Source organism: Sinohyriopsis cumingii, chromosome 2 (assembly GCF_028554795.1).
Source record: "Sinohyriopsis cumingii isolate HCF-2022 chromosome 2, ASM2855479v2, whole genome shotgun sequence".
Lineage (NCBI taxonomy): Eukaryota > Metazoa > Mollusca > Bivalvia > Unionida > Unionidae > Sinohyriopsis > Sinohyriopsis cumingii.
Genome location: NC_142962.1, coordinates 49,877,631 through 49,895,002, shown reverse-complemented (window position 1 = coordinate 49,895,002; position 17,372 = coordinate 49,877,631). Strand labels below are relative to the sequence as shown.

Sequence of the window (17,372 nt, the reverse complement as noted above, 5' to 3'; positions counted from 1 at the left end):
AAATTTGTTGTTTGCATCATAACAAGCTAGTTAATTACTTATCTCAGTGTTTTCTCACAATATGTCAATATGTCATATTATTACACGAAACATAATGTTATTACACTGTTAAGATGGCAACAAGAAAGTTTAAATGCACCGTTTGATAATTTGCCTGTTGTTTTTGAATATATATATATATATATATATATATATATATATATATATATATATATATATATATATATATATATATATATATATATATATATAACGACTGCTTCATAACAACCAGATGTACATCAAACTTGGTATACATTCCATGTGCACGCCTAAGGACTGGTTTCTTTCTCATAGCGAAGTTAAGCAAAATATATTATGAGAAATATTGAGAAATATTAAGCTTTTCAGATGACATGAACTTTTGTATTTTATATTAATTATTTATCAATGTAGCATAATCACCAAATTAACAAATTGATGTAGCCTAATGTTTAAATTCACAATAGCAAAAAAAAAGTGTAATTGATGTGAAAATGCATGCTGTATTCTTTATTATATGCCATTGGGTGTATTGAATAATATCAAGTTTCATATAAAGCCAGCCTAATCTGCTTCGGTCTTTTTTACAAGTATCCAAGGGGAGTTACATTAACAGACTCCGATATAATTGGATCGAATTTGTACAATACATCGTGCAAATCCGCAATCAATATACAACAAACGATACTTAAACCAGGAGCCAGCTGTGCATATATGTAGTTAGGTATCATATGTATGCATATATACAAGTACGCATCGATGGATGGATGGATGGATGGATGGATGGACGGACGGATGGGTGGAATCGATGAAGTTGTGTTGACAATGTACGAGTTGGTATGAAAACACATTTAGATCTATTTATTGAAGTCCAGAAGAGAGAGAGAGAGAGAGAGAGAGAGAGAGAGAGAAATCAAAATACAAAAAATATCCAAGCAAAGTATACGTTGGCATAAATTTATTGTATCAATATCATAAACAGTACCACTTTGCCAAAAGAAAGTGGAATTATATAATCAAAGGACAATGTTCAGCTTTGATCTTATATAGGGATTCACGACAAGGTTGTAAATCAAGAAATATCAGATACTTCTTTTTCATGGATTTATCGCTATATGAATTCCAACAACAACAAAAAAAAATAATTTATACGTGGTACATATGAAGACATATATAAACGAGGGATGGCACATGTTTTCTGCAAGTGACCATTTGTTGGTAAATTAGGTCAATGTCCTATTGTATCAATAGGCCCGCCCTTACACCATTATTACCAAATTAAGAACACACCCACACACACCCACATATATATATATATATATATATATATATATATATATATATATATATATATATATATATATATATATATATATATATATATGGAGATTCAAATTCACCTTACTTATGAAAGCAAAGAATAAATTCATTACAACTAGGGTGATAGATGCGAACTAACCCGTACAGTTGTAACGACCAAACTCTGGATAATCTGTTGTATAGATTAAATTGGTATAATAATATAATTCTTCTGGACATTCTCAAATTGAAACAAGACCCCTCCACTCCCCCCCCCCAAAAAAAATAATAATAATGTATTCAGGGATAGATTGAACGTTATGGGAATAACATGTAGTATATTTCAACCAATGGCAAGATAAAGTTGGTGGCACAAGAAGAAAACAGAAAGGACGCTATTGCTCTACATTGCCATAAGTAATTCTGTCTTTTATGGCCTTCAGACCCTTGTACTCAATCTGCTTCAGTAAACTAGGAACTATCCGAGAAAACCAGACCTAAGAAACAATGGCGCAATCAAACATTTCTTCAAACAGAGCACACGTGTAATAACCGCTATTCCTATTTTCTCCAAGCACATTCACTTTGCACTGTAACTATAAAAAAAGTGTGAAGTTCTTCCCACCTCTCAAGCATGCGAGCATTTTCAGTAAACAAAAATCTTTGAAGATCCTGTACTCAAAGTTTGGGTTACACTGCTGACAACGACACCGAATGAAACGGTTCTGCTAACTTGTATAACCAATGGAAAGAAAGCAAGAAAGAAGGTATGGACGTGCAGAAAATCGTGTGTGGTGGAACTATTGGAATTCTTGCAATGTCATTCAACAACTGAGAGACAGGAACATTCGATACTAATACGTCATACTTGCAAGAGGCCGTTTGTACCAGCTGCAAAGCTTACAAACCTTTTTGGTTCTACAGGTTTTTTCTAGATTCTAACCCATATCAATCACTAGGCTCTGATGTCATCGCCAGTAAGGATCACTGGCCACCTTCCCTAGATTGCTTTTTTTTCTCATTTGAACGCATGCATGCTTCCACAAATTTGAATGTTAGATGTAAGAAAACCTTTTACATTTTGAAGATGAAACTGGCAAACCTCATTTTTTCTGCATGTGCGGGAAACACCATCCTCACCTGCAAGAGAAATCTTGATGGCACTGATATTATGTTCGAGTTAAACCATATTCTCGCATGGTCTTAGCTGTCTTTGGTCCAATATTCATTGCCATTTTATCATTTTAAGATCTGTCTCATAACCATTGATAGGTCATTAACTTCTTTAGAAGGCTCCGATCGTTTGAAAGATTAAAAAATCTGTTATAGACTGGAATTCTTGCAATATCATTCAGAAATGGAAGAAATAAATATTCGATACTAGTACGTTATACTTCAATTACTAATAAAGTTTATTTAACGTTATATAAATTGATTGTTAAATTGCTACAGTTAAAACAAAACAGTACGATGTTTGTTACACGGAGCAGTTTCAACATTTAACAATGGCTTCAATGTCTCTCGCCGGATGTAAGTATTCTTCAAAATCGATTGAAATTTTTTCCATATCCCAAAATGACCATCATTTGAACAAAGACAAATATAAAGAATGAAGACAAAAATTTATAAAATCTTAGTCTTGTTTGGAAACAAATCTGCTCCTATTCATTTTAGTAATACGGCGATTTGCCCAAACAAAAGAAAAGATATTTATAAAGACAGTTTTACAAAATATAATTATCATAAGTTTCACAAAATTAATGATCATATGTCTTTTGGAGCATTTGTGTTTAGTTTCTGAGAAAATTGACCTTTCGTTGTAGGTTTGGTTTGGTTTGATTTTGTTTCACAGCGCTGCAACACATGAAGGCAAGTAGAGTAGCGTCACATCCCCAGTGACACACCACAGTAGTTGATCCGGGCTGAGGATTTTGCACTTTAGCCAATAAACATAAAGCAATAGAACTATCAAAATTATTTAAGATGGATTACAAGGTGATGAATTTCACCAAAGAACTATAAATTCGTATTTTTTCCTTCGATTTGGCGAATGTAAACAGAATGGATGGATCATATTTTGTTTCTCACCCTTTATATCCCACCCCACCCTCCTTTACTGGTCCTCTTTCGTGCCAACTTTATGGTTTCTTATGGCGCTTTGTACTAAACTGATACAATATGCAGTAAAGATATTAAGTGTTTCTTGCGCATTCTCATGTGAGTCACATTGTGCTTTAATTTACAAAAAACAAGATTGACAGCTAAATGTGCAGCAATGTCTCTTTTGCTCTCTAATCGTATTAAAACACAAGCTTGAAAAATATTTCATTAGAAAATAGGGATATTATAAAACTATTATTGCAGTCATTAAGGATTCAATATTCATGTGGAAACACTATTTGTCAACTCACATAATCTACAATTTTGTACGTTCCCATGGGCAATGAAGGTAGCCGGTTAACCAGCATAAACAAGCCTCTAGCGAGTTTGGACATTTACTTTCAACAAAGTTGGCGTTGCCGATAATGTGCGCTATCTCGAGGCCAGCTGTAGCGGTATCGTGTTACTTCAGATCTAGCGCTACAACAATGAAATCTGTTGCGAACAAAATTTCCCCCACATAATACACAGTTAATAGACACAAAGCAATAAATTGTGAAAAACGTAGCTCAAGTTTAACGATATAGTCTAAAAGAAATTTCAATGGTCAGGTTGTCAAAGACTAACCCTGACGTTAACCTCGTAAAAAGCAACGAAAAGCAATGTGGTACAACAAACATGATGACTGTATTTCACAAATACTGTTCATAAGTGGGGTGGGGTGGAGTGGTAAATCTTGCGTTCATGTTTTTGTTCTTCAACAAAAAGACTACCAGGTAGCATATCAGTGACAACATATATTTTTCATTAGAACGAAAGATGCTTGTAATTTAATTTAGGTAACATTTTGAAAGCAGGTCTTTCAATAATTTACAATAAGCCACATAACAATAAATACATTTCCTCGCAAAAAATCTTGAAGTTAATACTAGCTTCTGCATCCAAAGTACTATCTTGACTGCATTTTGAACACCTTGGAGTTCATTTCATGACTGTAATGTTGAAAATTTCATAGCCAGGGTGTACCGTTTTCTGAGAATTTCCGTTTAAGAGATGATGCTCATGATGTCACCAAGGTAACAGAATAGACAGACCATATGGTCATTAACACATTAACTCAACAATTCTGAGAAAAACAAAACATTTTGGACAGTGCTAATGATTTTGTAGTTGAATTCAAACAGTCTGCATGTATATATATATATATATATATATATATATATATATATATATATATATATATATATATATATATATACAGCATGTTTGTGAAAAATGATAGGCTATCGAACATAATGTGATTCATTCTTCTTAGTTTTGACAGGATTTACAGGATTTTGATTGTTGCTTCTGAAATTCATTGTAGCCAATAAAGGATTTAAGATACTGTCATAGATAAGATATAACGATATTTAACATGGAAGAGAATTTTTTTTATCAAAACTGACAATTCCTCATGATCTATTTGTATCGTGTGTGCAAATTGAAATTTTACTACTGCAAAAGAAAATTTATAAAATCACATGATCGAAGTTTGCAACTTAGGAAAGTCACTAATATCAATACACCCTGTAACAAGATATATAGCATGGAGACTTTTGATACAACTTGCATCACATTCAATGGATTATCATCTAAATTCAAGACTAAATGTTTGTTACGCACTCCCACTCCCACCTCACATATACAAATTTATTCTCGGTACGCTTTGATTTTTGTAGATACCTACGAAGATGGGGTTAAATTAAAGTTCCTCTGTTACTTCACCTATCGAAAGTTAGGTAATGAAGGAGTATTGTATGTCATAAAGAATAATTGAAAATAACTTGATATCGCCTGCAAAATAGGTGAGCATGAAATTCACAGAATGCATAATAAAATGTTGTTTAGCAAAAAACAAACTAGATTAGAGAATAAAATTATCAAAATGTTATCATTATCTCGGGAACTATTTATATCTATATCCAACACTTCCGGTTCTTCGTCGAATGAATAAACACCACCACGCACATGAATATCCTGCTGCCGGTCAGACAGAAATTATTGCTCAATTGCACATGTAGCATAATGTCAATTTGGAATTGGAGGACGTGATTCGCATAAATATGGCACAAAAGCTATTGATAATATTGAAATCTCATCTAGGGTCCAAATCCCAACATAAGGACTTCATAATTACGTACATGACAAAATGAAGCACTTCTTTTACGTCCGTGTACTTTTCAAATAAGTCCCGATCGCAGACACAGTTAGTTGGGCAAACACAATGAGAAGCCAACAAATTATTTCAATACATTCAACATGTCTAGCATGTATTTTGTTTTCTTTGGTAAAAGTGAAGAAACTTCATTCAGAATCTGTCGCTAGTGATCTCATAAAGTCTGAAATTCGCTGAGCATATGCCCCATGTCTTGCGTCCCGTTATTTACCGACGAGATAATGGGACTATTTCCGTGATTGCTAGTCATAGAGCCCATATTGGACAACATAATTCCCGACGACACTGCCTTTTGTAGATCCGTGTACTCTTGTGGAGAACTGACATCCGGTTCCCTTTTTATTTGTCCATTCATTGCTTCGTCGCTTAGATCATCTTTGGAGTCACTATCAGGTGAATTAGGGTTATGGGACCCCGGTATTCCTGTATTGCCTTCACCTCTGAAATTGATACAAGTACCTCACTGCATTATTCAAGGCACAAATGGGTAATAATGTTAAAATGTATTAACGAGATACGCATTACAACATGACGACAATATATGAATCTGGGTTTTATTCATCTATGTTTATCAGTCAATTCAACAACACGTTCAGACACATGCCGACAAGTGTGTTGTGTCGTATTGTACTTAATGGTGACCAAGGTATCTGATAATCGGTGTTTTTTTTTTCCTTCTCTGTAATGTGTGCGTATGGCGTAAGACATCCACATTCACCTCAAGATTCGTCTCAAATGAGAATTTATATTGAATTGCCATTTCTGGATTTTAAATATGCAACATTTTCCATCCTTATTATTAGTTTGCTTCAAGAAAGTCACGACCGATTTTAAACAATGCAAAAGCGAACTGCTTTTGGTTTGGTTATTCACATGGTATCAGCCAAAGATAAAACTTAACGAAATAAACTGAAGATAAAGAACCAATCCAATTATTGTCTGTGTTTGCACGTTCTTTCTTCGATACAAACTAAGCTTGATGTTGAGTGATAAACAAAGAGGTCATTTGCATGACAATGAACTTAAATTCCAATGTTATAATAAATGTAACGCTAACAAAAGGCTTTTCTTATAACAGAGTCTGGTGAGATTTGCCCTCAATTGGTTCACTTTGGAAGACGTGTATGAATTCTTTTTTCTTTTGACACTTGTATGGTGTTTAAAACATAAATTGGAGTTCCTTTTGGGACCAAATCTTATAATTTCATACTCCAGTATAGTATAAATCTGTTCTTAAAAACCAATTTTGAAGACAGTAATGTTCTATTGAACCCATGCTGAACTGACAGGCTGCTACCCCACCCCCCACAAAAATGTATCCACATGGAAGAATTTACATTTGTCGATTTATATTATTCTAAACAATAGTTGCTGTTTCTGATGTAAACATGGCATAATTAGAACATCGCCATATTGCGAAGTCCTCAGTGAAGATAGAGACGCGATCTTCACGAATGAATGAACGTCTTGGTGGTAAATTTTGCATGGCGTTTCAAAAGGATTCAAGAGTTTCCACAATAGTTCTGAACTAAAAGAGATAATGTCTATATAAGTCGTTTTGAAAATTATTAACCTCTAAGCTTTACCAATTGTCTACGACTGTAATTATGAGAATAAAGTATCATATAATTAACACTGAATCAAATTAAATATGAAAATGGATTCTATAATCAATGGAAAGTAGATGTTTACTTCGTTATTTATTCTCAATCAGTCTTCCAAAAGATCTGACCAGATGACACGCTGATATTAAACAGCTAATATTTCGAAGGCCTGTTGTTTATATTAGTAAATGTAATTGTTCAAATAAATGAAATAAAAGAATAGATAATCACGTTTTTTAAATGGCCATTTTATATACACAACAGAGTAATAAAACCAATAATAATCACAAAAATAATAATGATGATAATGATGATGATGATGATAATAATAATAATAATAATAATAATAATAATAAGAAGAAGAAGAAGAAGAAGAAGAAGAATTAAATAATATCATACTAAAAACGTTTCTATGTACAAATTCGTTACTCCAACTTATTTTGAAAATTGTTTATTACAAGCTTTAAATACAGTTCATAAACACATGTAGAATCAGTGCGTGGTGAAATGATATACACAAACCTCTTTTCTCTTTGAATGATTCTGAAATATTTGACCCTGACCTATACGTTACATTCCATTAACTTTTTTGCCAACGCTTTAGAACACTGTAGCGTCCTAGAACATGCCCTATACAACCCTATTTTAATAACAAATAACTGACACAACAAAACACCACGTCAACTTATTAAGCGATATCATGCAAATGAGTAGATTGCTTTTCATGGAAATGAGACAGAATTCCATATAAAGGATGCAAATGAGAGTTTTCATTTCTAAGAGTCAAAAAGATACAAAAGTGCGCATTATGCAGTTTTATAGAACATTTTAAATGTTAATTACTGGAAGGCAGAATGGAAAGATAAATTAAACAAAATAAGACGAAATAGTTTGTATCATATAAAAATGCTTACTTCAAAAGTCTACAAAAAATAAATTACGAAATAAACAACCTAAGACCTACACATTGCAGATCATATATAAAAATCAGCTGTTCCTATTTTTGATACGATATAGAATTGCAAAAAATAGTTTTGCATTTTTTTAAAAATGAGATGAATCAATTTCGTGTCTAATTATGTAATGAAAATATCAACACAACGTAATAAAGAGACAAATCATAAACAATGTTATATCATACACTCTTGACATAATAAAGAAAAACAAGACGAAGACAAGGAAAACCCGATCTAGAAAGAGAATTACTGGACGTTATTACTGTATTTGGAGACGTTTAGCTCAAGTGGACCTTCCATCTTAATACACTATCTTGAATCAAGAGAACATAATCCATTGCTGGCAAATATCAAACGTCGTTTAGTTCCGGTTTTTATTACGACCAGTCACTTCTATTTAGGCATTATGTGATTGGTCTCGACAGCATGTTACGTATTTCCGAGAGAGTGGCAGGTGTAAGTTGAATTTGTTTGCATTTTGCAACATGCACAATGGAGAGAATGTTGACATAACTCTATGTTACTTTCTTGTAATGTTGCTGAAATTTATTTGGATATTGTACTTGTGGAAATTTTACAGGATCTAGGCACACAGTTAACCAAAAATGCTACTCCTTGTGTTCGAACACTCAGCCTGAATTAGTCTCATTACACTATCTTTATCAGTTATTATTTGTTTAAATATCTAACCCTAAGCATAATATGAAACTGCAGAGTGCTCCCCAATCCGGTCACTTTTATCTAAGCATTATGGGATTGAGAACTACATGCAAGATTTACTTACCTCCAGGTCTGAAGAGCCTGACAAGGTGCAAAACTATGCACTTTCAAAACTTAAGATTTGAAAACGGAAGTGCCCCAAAAATCATGAGATAATTTCCGTTTTTCACAAATACATGTTAACACATCATTTATGAAAAAATGTATTTACTTTAAATTACAATCAAGACATATATTAGCTTGAGCTCAGCAAATCATGAAAATAAACAAAGTAATGGGGTAGGTGTTTGATAATTGTGTTACTATTCTTAACGTAGAGATGTGTTTCTGTGTTTGTCGGCGTAGGGCTACTATCCACAATTGGCTAGTGAACCACCAGATAGCAGATGCGCTTACTAGCGACGATGGTGCATAGTGGACAAATAATTTTACACTACCTACCTTGATCGTGCATTAACTCACTACAGCAAACGTGTGCGAAATTAAGCTTCCGCGGGAATTCCGCAAGGAAGGAAGGAAGGTAGGTAGGTAGATAGGTAGTTAGGTAGGTAGGTCTTGTTAATATTTCATTCAGGCAAAAGTTTATGACACGTACGCAAATCTTTACGATAATAAATTAAATATTTATCCATATAAATTCTCTTGCAGGTTTTACATGAACATTATTATTATTATTATGATTGATAATAATAATAATAATAATAATAATAATAATAATAATAATAATAATAATATTATTATTATTATTATTATTATTATTATTATTATTATTATTATTATTATTATCGTCATCATTATTTTATTAATATAACTTTTTCATTATCCCGTTACAGCATCCTTATGACATATTTCTTTTGCTACCAATATCACGCACAACTTTATCCGTAAATAAATTATTGCAATTTCTGTTCTTACATGGCTTTTGTATTTAGCCTGGATTATGTCAAACAAATTCGGTTCTTAGTACGGATAACACGAATTTAGCTGAATCGATGTACCTTATATTTGTTCACAAAGGTTTGCCATTCTCAGCCCAACACAAAATAGGCATGCGTGTTTAAACTTTTTTTTCAAAATATGAATTTTTGTTATCTGATTTCGAAGCATTGTTTACAACTTTTTGCCATATTTCCCCTGTCATTTCAAATATCAAAGAAGAGAGGTTCTGTCTCGGTAGATATTTATTTATTTATTTATCTGTGCGCGTGCATGTGTGTGCGTATTCTTGAATCAAAGTATGTTTTGTATGACTCATCACTACAACCACCACCGATCAAATCACCACCACCACTACTACTAAAATGTTACCATTCAAATAAAACCCTAAAATGATGTCGTCAACGAAGATGGCTCAAACAAGTCATTATTAATTTTTCAAAAATTGTAAAATAAACTAATAAAGTAAGTGACAAGTACATTTTTAAGAGCTGGTAAATCAATTACTCCGATAACCTGAAAATGAGTACACAAAGAAATAAATAATGCAAGCAAAATATACATAACCAGAGCGCAGTATATTAAAAATTAGAATCTCTGTGAATGAGATTTGCGTTGAATAATTGTCGGTCGAGAAACCATGCTCCCCTCACAAAATAAATCTGCTAGTCTAATGAGTTAGGAGTGACGACTCCACTTCTTGGCCCATGTTGTAAGACATTCCTCGTCACGAACAACATGCACCGACCTACGCTTCGGTTTAAGTTTTGGCACGGAAATTAAAACCTACCGTAGTTTGTTCCGTAGACCTTACTGGTACAAATGGACGCTATTTGTGCACAAACTCTCTCTCTCTCTCTCTCTCTCTCTCCGCATTAAAATAAATTAAGTATGCCTCTTTTAAAGTGTAGGAATAATAATTGTTTGAATATATATATATATATATATATATATATATATATATATATATATATATATATATATATATATAGAGAGAGAGAGAGAGAGAGAGAGAGAGAGAGAGAGAGAGAGAGAGAGAGATTATTATTATTATTATTTCCAACATGATGAAAGGCAGATTTTTAGCAAGATACTTAAAACAAAAAATCAAAATTAAACGAAATGTTTTCGTTTTACTATTTTTATTGACCTATTTAACTCAAACTTACCACCTGTTTCCTGACAAGTCTATGCTGTATTTCCATTCTTTTCTTTAATTTGTTACGGATATTTAGTGTCAGAGTTAAGAAGCGGGATTTTAATAGCCTTGGTAAGGTATATGTAAATTATATAAATTGCTTTCTTCACTTTCTTCTTCTCATCATCAATATGCTGATGTTGACTTTATAATAATAATAATAATAATAATAATAATAATAATTATTATTATTATTATTATTATTATTATTATCATTATTATTATTATTATTAATATTATTATCATCATCATCATCGTTGAACATGGGTGTAAACCATCATTCATCAATTAAAACGAGGTTCTTTGTAACGATGACAAAAATAAAACAATGTATTTTTATTGAGATGGTTTTAATTAACAGTTTTTCACAAGAATAAGGTAACAAACAAAAGCGAAAGCCCGCAGTTGCTTAAAAGGGCTTAACTTAATCTTATTTGTGAAGATTAATGCTGGCAAGTGACTAAAGTCTCCACTTGAAATGAAACCGTGGCGGACATTAACTAGTTGCAAGGAAATCCCTTAGGGTGGTCTAAGATGACAGACACTTAATACTGTGGTTCTTAAGAGATTTTCTCATGGGTAATTATCCAACCTAAAGTTTTCTCTGGGGTTTGATAAGGATTTCGCCTAAATTGAAAAGCACTTAATGTAATGAACAAGCATCACAATATGAACGTCTTGTTTTCAAAATTACAAACGTTTTTGGGGGTTATTTTATTTTTAAAATATCTTTCTTTAGTTAAAAAGATCGAATGTTTTATGCTTTATGTATAACCTTTTTCCCTGTTCGGAAATGTTATCCATATTTATAAATCAACAAAACAGGTTACTATGTTGTGTTTTGTGACAAGACTGCATACTATGATTTCAAAACGTTCCTCAAGGCATTGTTTGATAATTTCAGATAAAGTTGATTAAGCATGTATATGCTCTCTCTCTCTCTCTCATTATACATTTTATACATTATATTCGTTGAGATACAGTGAATACAAAAAATAATAACGTTTTTCTTGGCCAATTGAGTGTGTAGTTGTATTCAAACAATTTAAAGCATTATGTTACTCCACGTAGAATATTATTTATAAAAGGTGTTGAGTAATTGGGAAAAATAATTTACAATGTGGCAAATGAAGTTGAAAATAAATAAACATAGATAAATAGATCATCCCATTTATTCTCTCCAATAAGTTATAAAGAAAACAACATCTCTCCATCTCTAAGCCAGCTTTGAAATATCCAGATGGTCAGCGGAAAAGATGCGGGATTTTCTGCTGCTGCTAATGCTGAGACTTACAACATGTACACAGTATGTATACAGCCCCTATATCAACACGTATAACCTGGCATCAGTGCCAGCAGCCTCCATCTTGAAATCTGAGAAGGTCTGAGAATTAGGCGCTAATTTCCATGTTGATCAATGTTTCTCAGTTTTGAACAACCATTAGAATGGCAAATAAATAATGTAATGAGGAAACTGAATTCCTAAAATGTAAATTGATGTTTGAAATATAAAAGCCAAAAATAAGTCCAAATGGAAAAAGGCCAAATTTACGCCACGTCTCTATAACTCCAGTTGTGAACAGCACGCAACACCATATTCCTAACCTTCCTTAGTCGCATGATTAAGCCATATCAACACAGCCCATGTTGTACAGAGTTCCACTATTGCAGCTTGTATGAAATACATGATTACTTGGAACATGTTTAGCTGTAAATAAAGAATATATGTACCTTGACCCAAAGTTCGTGAACTTAATTATGATAACACCGTACAATATGCTACTCCCCAGTATTAAATACACACAAAATTGTCCAGACCACATATTACAGACCATTAAATTTGGGTTTCTCGCACATGTCAACTTACCTTTCCTTAGTTTCTGCGGCTCTATCTCTCTGTCGTCTATTCTTGAACCAGTTGCTAACTTGTGTCGTGGTTAGACCGGTGGCCTCAGCTAGTTCCCTCTTTTCCCTTGGGGAGGGGTAGGGGTTATGTGCATACCATTCCCTTAGAACTGTCCTGGATTTTTCCTTGAAGCAGTAACTTGTTTCCTCCCCGTCCCAAATTGTGCGAGGGAGGGGAAATTTCCTTCTGACACGATACTTTCCAACAGCACCCAAAGGCCTACCCCTGAGTTTTTCAGCTTCTACGTAATGTGCTTTTAGCCAGAGTGCCTGGAGCTTCGGGTGATTGTGAGGTGAGAAACTATTGCTTTCTAATATTTTGTAAAGTTCCTTGAAATTACCACGATGAAAAGCCACAACAGCTTTCGCTTTTAAAACACTTTCATTTTTATGTAGATGTTCACATGCAGGAAGAGACCATAGGAATCTAGCTAGTCGGTCTATGTTTCCACCCTGTTGCAATACCTCACAAACACACGCAACTTGTTCCTGAGTAAAGCCGAAGGAAGGCATCATAGCCGAGTTGGGGGACCCCACACTTGTTGTGGGGGGCTGCTCGTGTAACATCGGAAGTTCTCCAAAGGGGCCTACACCTGGGCCGCTTCCTGGTCGAAAGTGCACTGGAAAAGAATAACAAAACGTAAACTATCCCAACGTTCTTCCCGTATTGCCTTTCCTAACAGACTTCTAGTATAACATTAATGGATCATTGCTTAGATTCCATTGGCTGGAACGCACGACCCCACATTGGTATCGTTATTCACTTGATGCCAAAGAAAATTAGTCGTCATGGCAACGATGTCAATCATGGTAACCCGAACCGCAGATGGGCGTTTCTTCAAACTCGACTGCAAAAAGGTACGACTGGGTCCAATTACACAACAAAAGACTGGTTTTAACTGTTTTAAATTTGCACCGGCTTTGCCAATACATGATCCATGTAGATACACAAGGTATCGTATGCATAAGTGGCCTGTATTTAGTTAATCAGCAGTGTATGCGTAGAAACATGAGATCTTGAGCTACAAATAAGTCTTGTGTACACAGCGATGACCCGGTGCACCGCTGAATAGACTGCTGGAGAATCTAATTAGGACTTTACAGCCGTAAAATTAAGTCTGAAATGAAGTAAAATGTACAGCGACGCCCTCGAACAACGACAGATAATTGGACAAACCTCGTCGATTATATGCCAAAACGGCCTTTATAGACCTGAACTCGAACTAAAAATAGACATCTTAGCAAACATTTACTCAGAAACGTGAGGACAACTAAACTCTTATATTAAATAGCAAATTATATGCTGAAGCACTTGGAAGCTCCCACATCGGGGTTTCACATGTTAATGTTTACACAAATATATGAGACAATATTGACAAAATTACTTTACTCGCCGTGCTTTTGGGATGGAGTTGCTACTCGACAAATATAAATATATTCTTTCATAATGAAACGGATATATCTGTCATTATGAAACGCTGTCTGATTTGGTTTGGGTGGGTGGGAGGTTTTGATGTTTTTACGACACAGCAACACAGGATGGTAATTTTTTTCACAATCATTTGGAGTAAAGTGCCTCGCCAAGGAGCGAAACGAGGTAGCTGACCTTTTGGAAGGATTCCGACCCTCATCCCTTTAATCGCGAGTCCAGCACGGAAGCCACCGCCAATGGTAGAAAAGGGTAACAAGGAAAGAAGAACATAAAAAAAGATAGTATTCATATTTGAATGGAAATAACATGCTTCGTTTGAAATCTTCCTACAGTCGAATGTAGCACATTAATATGGTTTTACTCCTGTACGATTACACTTTTTTGCTTGGGAAAATGATTTGGAAAGTTGGTACAACGTATCCGTAGTATATTCGTTTTACATATATACATTTCACTCTGCAGTGCAGGACAGTAAAATCAAGATGTCACGAAAGAGGCATTTCCTTTCGAATGATAAGGCGTGAATATATTGGAAGACCATGCCCCCTCTATTTTTTTAAAAGATAGTACCAACAAAGCTGATAGATTTAAGTTTGAAGAGATGTTAGGTAATTTTGTATCCGTTCAATGCTTCTTCTGAAATACGGTGTTCCTTTTTGGACACCTTTTCCATTTCTTCTCTCTATCTCATTTGCATATTCAAGTTCAAAAGTTCTAATTTTGTTGGATCGAACAAACGGTCTTAATACTTAAAGGTGCATTCTAGTAACAAAGAAAACCTTTCTTATGCGTTTGATAGTTTGTAGTTAAAAAAATGGAGTATCCATCGCAGATAAACTAACCAAGAAATGACCCCCCTCCTGATCTGTATGCTTCTTGTATACGCTTTAGGTTGGTTCTTAAATTTCTCTCTACGTTTTTACTCAGAAATCACCTTTACTATCGAGATCGATGCTGTGTAGAGATCTTGTTCGGTGCTTCTTTGTATCTACATTATGTTACTCCACGCCAGGCGCTAAATCCAACATATGTCAACAGAGTATAAACTCCAAAAGGAAATCGGCAGAAGGCGCGAGAAATGACATGTTTACATAGATAATATTTGTCAGCGGTGCTGGATCTAATTCTGAACAGCGTGGTGTGTTTGACGTTCTTCTGTTATTGTGGATATTCAATCCTAATTCAGGATTTCCGCATTCCTTATTTAAAGGAGAACTCTCTCTCTCTCTCTCTCCCCCCCCCCACACACATGCATTAATACTACTTTCTAGACTACATTGATTAAAATGATCCAAAATCTTATGTGATTTGGTAATAATAATAATAATAATAATAATAATTATTATTATTATTATTATTATTATTATTATTATTATTATTATTGTTATTGTTATTGTTATTATTATTATAGTTGTAGCATTGTTGTTACTGCTGCAGCCGCAGCTGTTGTACTAGTAGTTATAGTAAGCAGTAGTAGTAGTAGTTGTGATTGTATTAATGTATTTAAAAAAAATTATAAAAAAAACACAAAACAATAAATAAATAAGATCAATAAACAGTCTGTCTAGCAACTTTACTCTCACTGCATTTTCCAATTAAATATTTCTTTAAATGATCTGTGTTAGAAACGTAGTTGGCATCATTAAAAAAATTAGTTTTGAATATTTATAATAAAATACTTTATTGTAAAAACCATTCGTTGTCAGGCCAGAACACGTGTTTTAAAATGATAACCTATTTTTCGATATTATATTTTGGTGCAGAAGTAAGCAACCGAAGGAAAAATAAAACGTATAAGGAACTTTACAGAAGCGTGAAAAAAGCTTTATATAAAGTAAATCCAGTCTGCATTGCAATACACCCTCTCTCTCTCACACACACACACACACACGCGCGCGCGCGCGCACGCACGCACGCACACATACACAAGCACGCACACGAATAAACACAGGATCTCGTTGAGCCAAAGCTAGAGCAGGCTAAAATTCAACAGCATTCACCCCTATGTATGTGGTGCTATGGTCTCCTCTAGGGCTATTATTTGTATTAATTTATTGTTTGTTAAATACTGACCCTGATAAAATGGCTCGCAATAAAGGAGTAGATATGTGTCTACGCGTTTTTCGTTTGAATTCAGTTTCTTAGATAGTATGTACCAAGAATATTCCAATTCACACCATCTGTGACCTGTAACTGCCTCTCTGTTGTGGAGATAACGCATGACATCATTACTTCATTTGAACCTTTCAAGTGTACTCATTAACTCGGTTATACTATCTACCAATCTATGCATAAACACGCCCGAGGAAGGGAGAACTGTTGGTCTACCTACCGACCTACCTACCTACCCATATATAGTCCTCATGCATACGGTATATTTGGCATTATCGAATTTATAAATATACCCTTCAAACACTAATATAAAATGACAATATATGACATGGTTTCCGGTTCCGTGGACAATTGTCACAGCATTTAAATATTTAAATCCATGAAATAGATCGAGCATCTATATTATTTTGTAATTTTTTTCATAGATGATGATGCTGATGATGATGATGACGAATTCATCATCGTCATCGCAAAAGAGTAATTATATTGTCAATGGGTTTGAAAAAATAAAATAAAGTTAAAGAAAACAGACGAATTCGTAAACTTATGTAAATACAAAGTTTAAAAACAAACAAAGAAGAATGTTCAAACTATATGGTAAATAGAAATGAAGATCTATTTAGGTTTCCAATATAAAAGCATAAAAATAGAAATATATATTTGAAACATTCAAGATTAATATGGATAAACTACGACTTTTGCAGAAACAATAATAAAGTGGCAATTCCAAACATTGATAATCATAATGTTTCAAATATATTCAAAACATATACTTACGCGCTTATCACGTACAGGTTGAACGATCGTGTGTGTGTATATATATATATATATATATATATATATATATATATATATATATATATATATATAT

At 33.7% G+C, this 17,372-nt stretch overlaps 1 protein-coding gene across 3 annotated transcripts in view; it reads right to left on the bottom strand.

The window, feature by feature from the left end:
- Positions 1-964: 964 nt before the first annotated feature.
- The window catches only part of LOC149804814 (homeobox protein six1-like), a 126,316-nt gene continuing 109,908 nt past the window's right edge, over positions 965-17,372 (bottom strand). For all 3 annotated transcript variants that reach the window (XM_089944894.1, XM_089944886.1, XM_089944882.1), the window contains 2 exons: positions 12,920-13,577; positions 965-6,078 (listed from right to left, as the gene is read on the bottom strand). In XM_089944894.1, the coding sequence (XP_089801020.1) occupies positions 5,793-6,078; positions 12,920-13,577 (944 nt within the window). In that variant the 3' untranslated portion in view covers positions 965-5,792. The remainder of the gene's footprint in view (positions 6,079-12,919; positions 13,578-17,372) is intronic.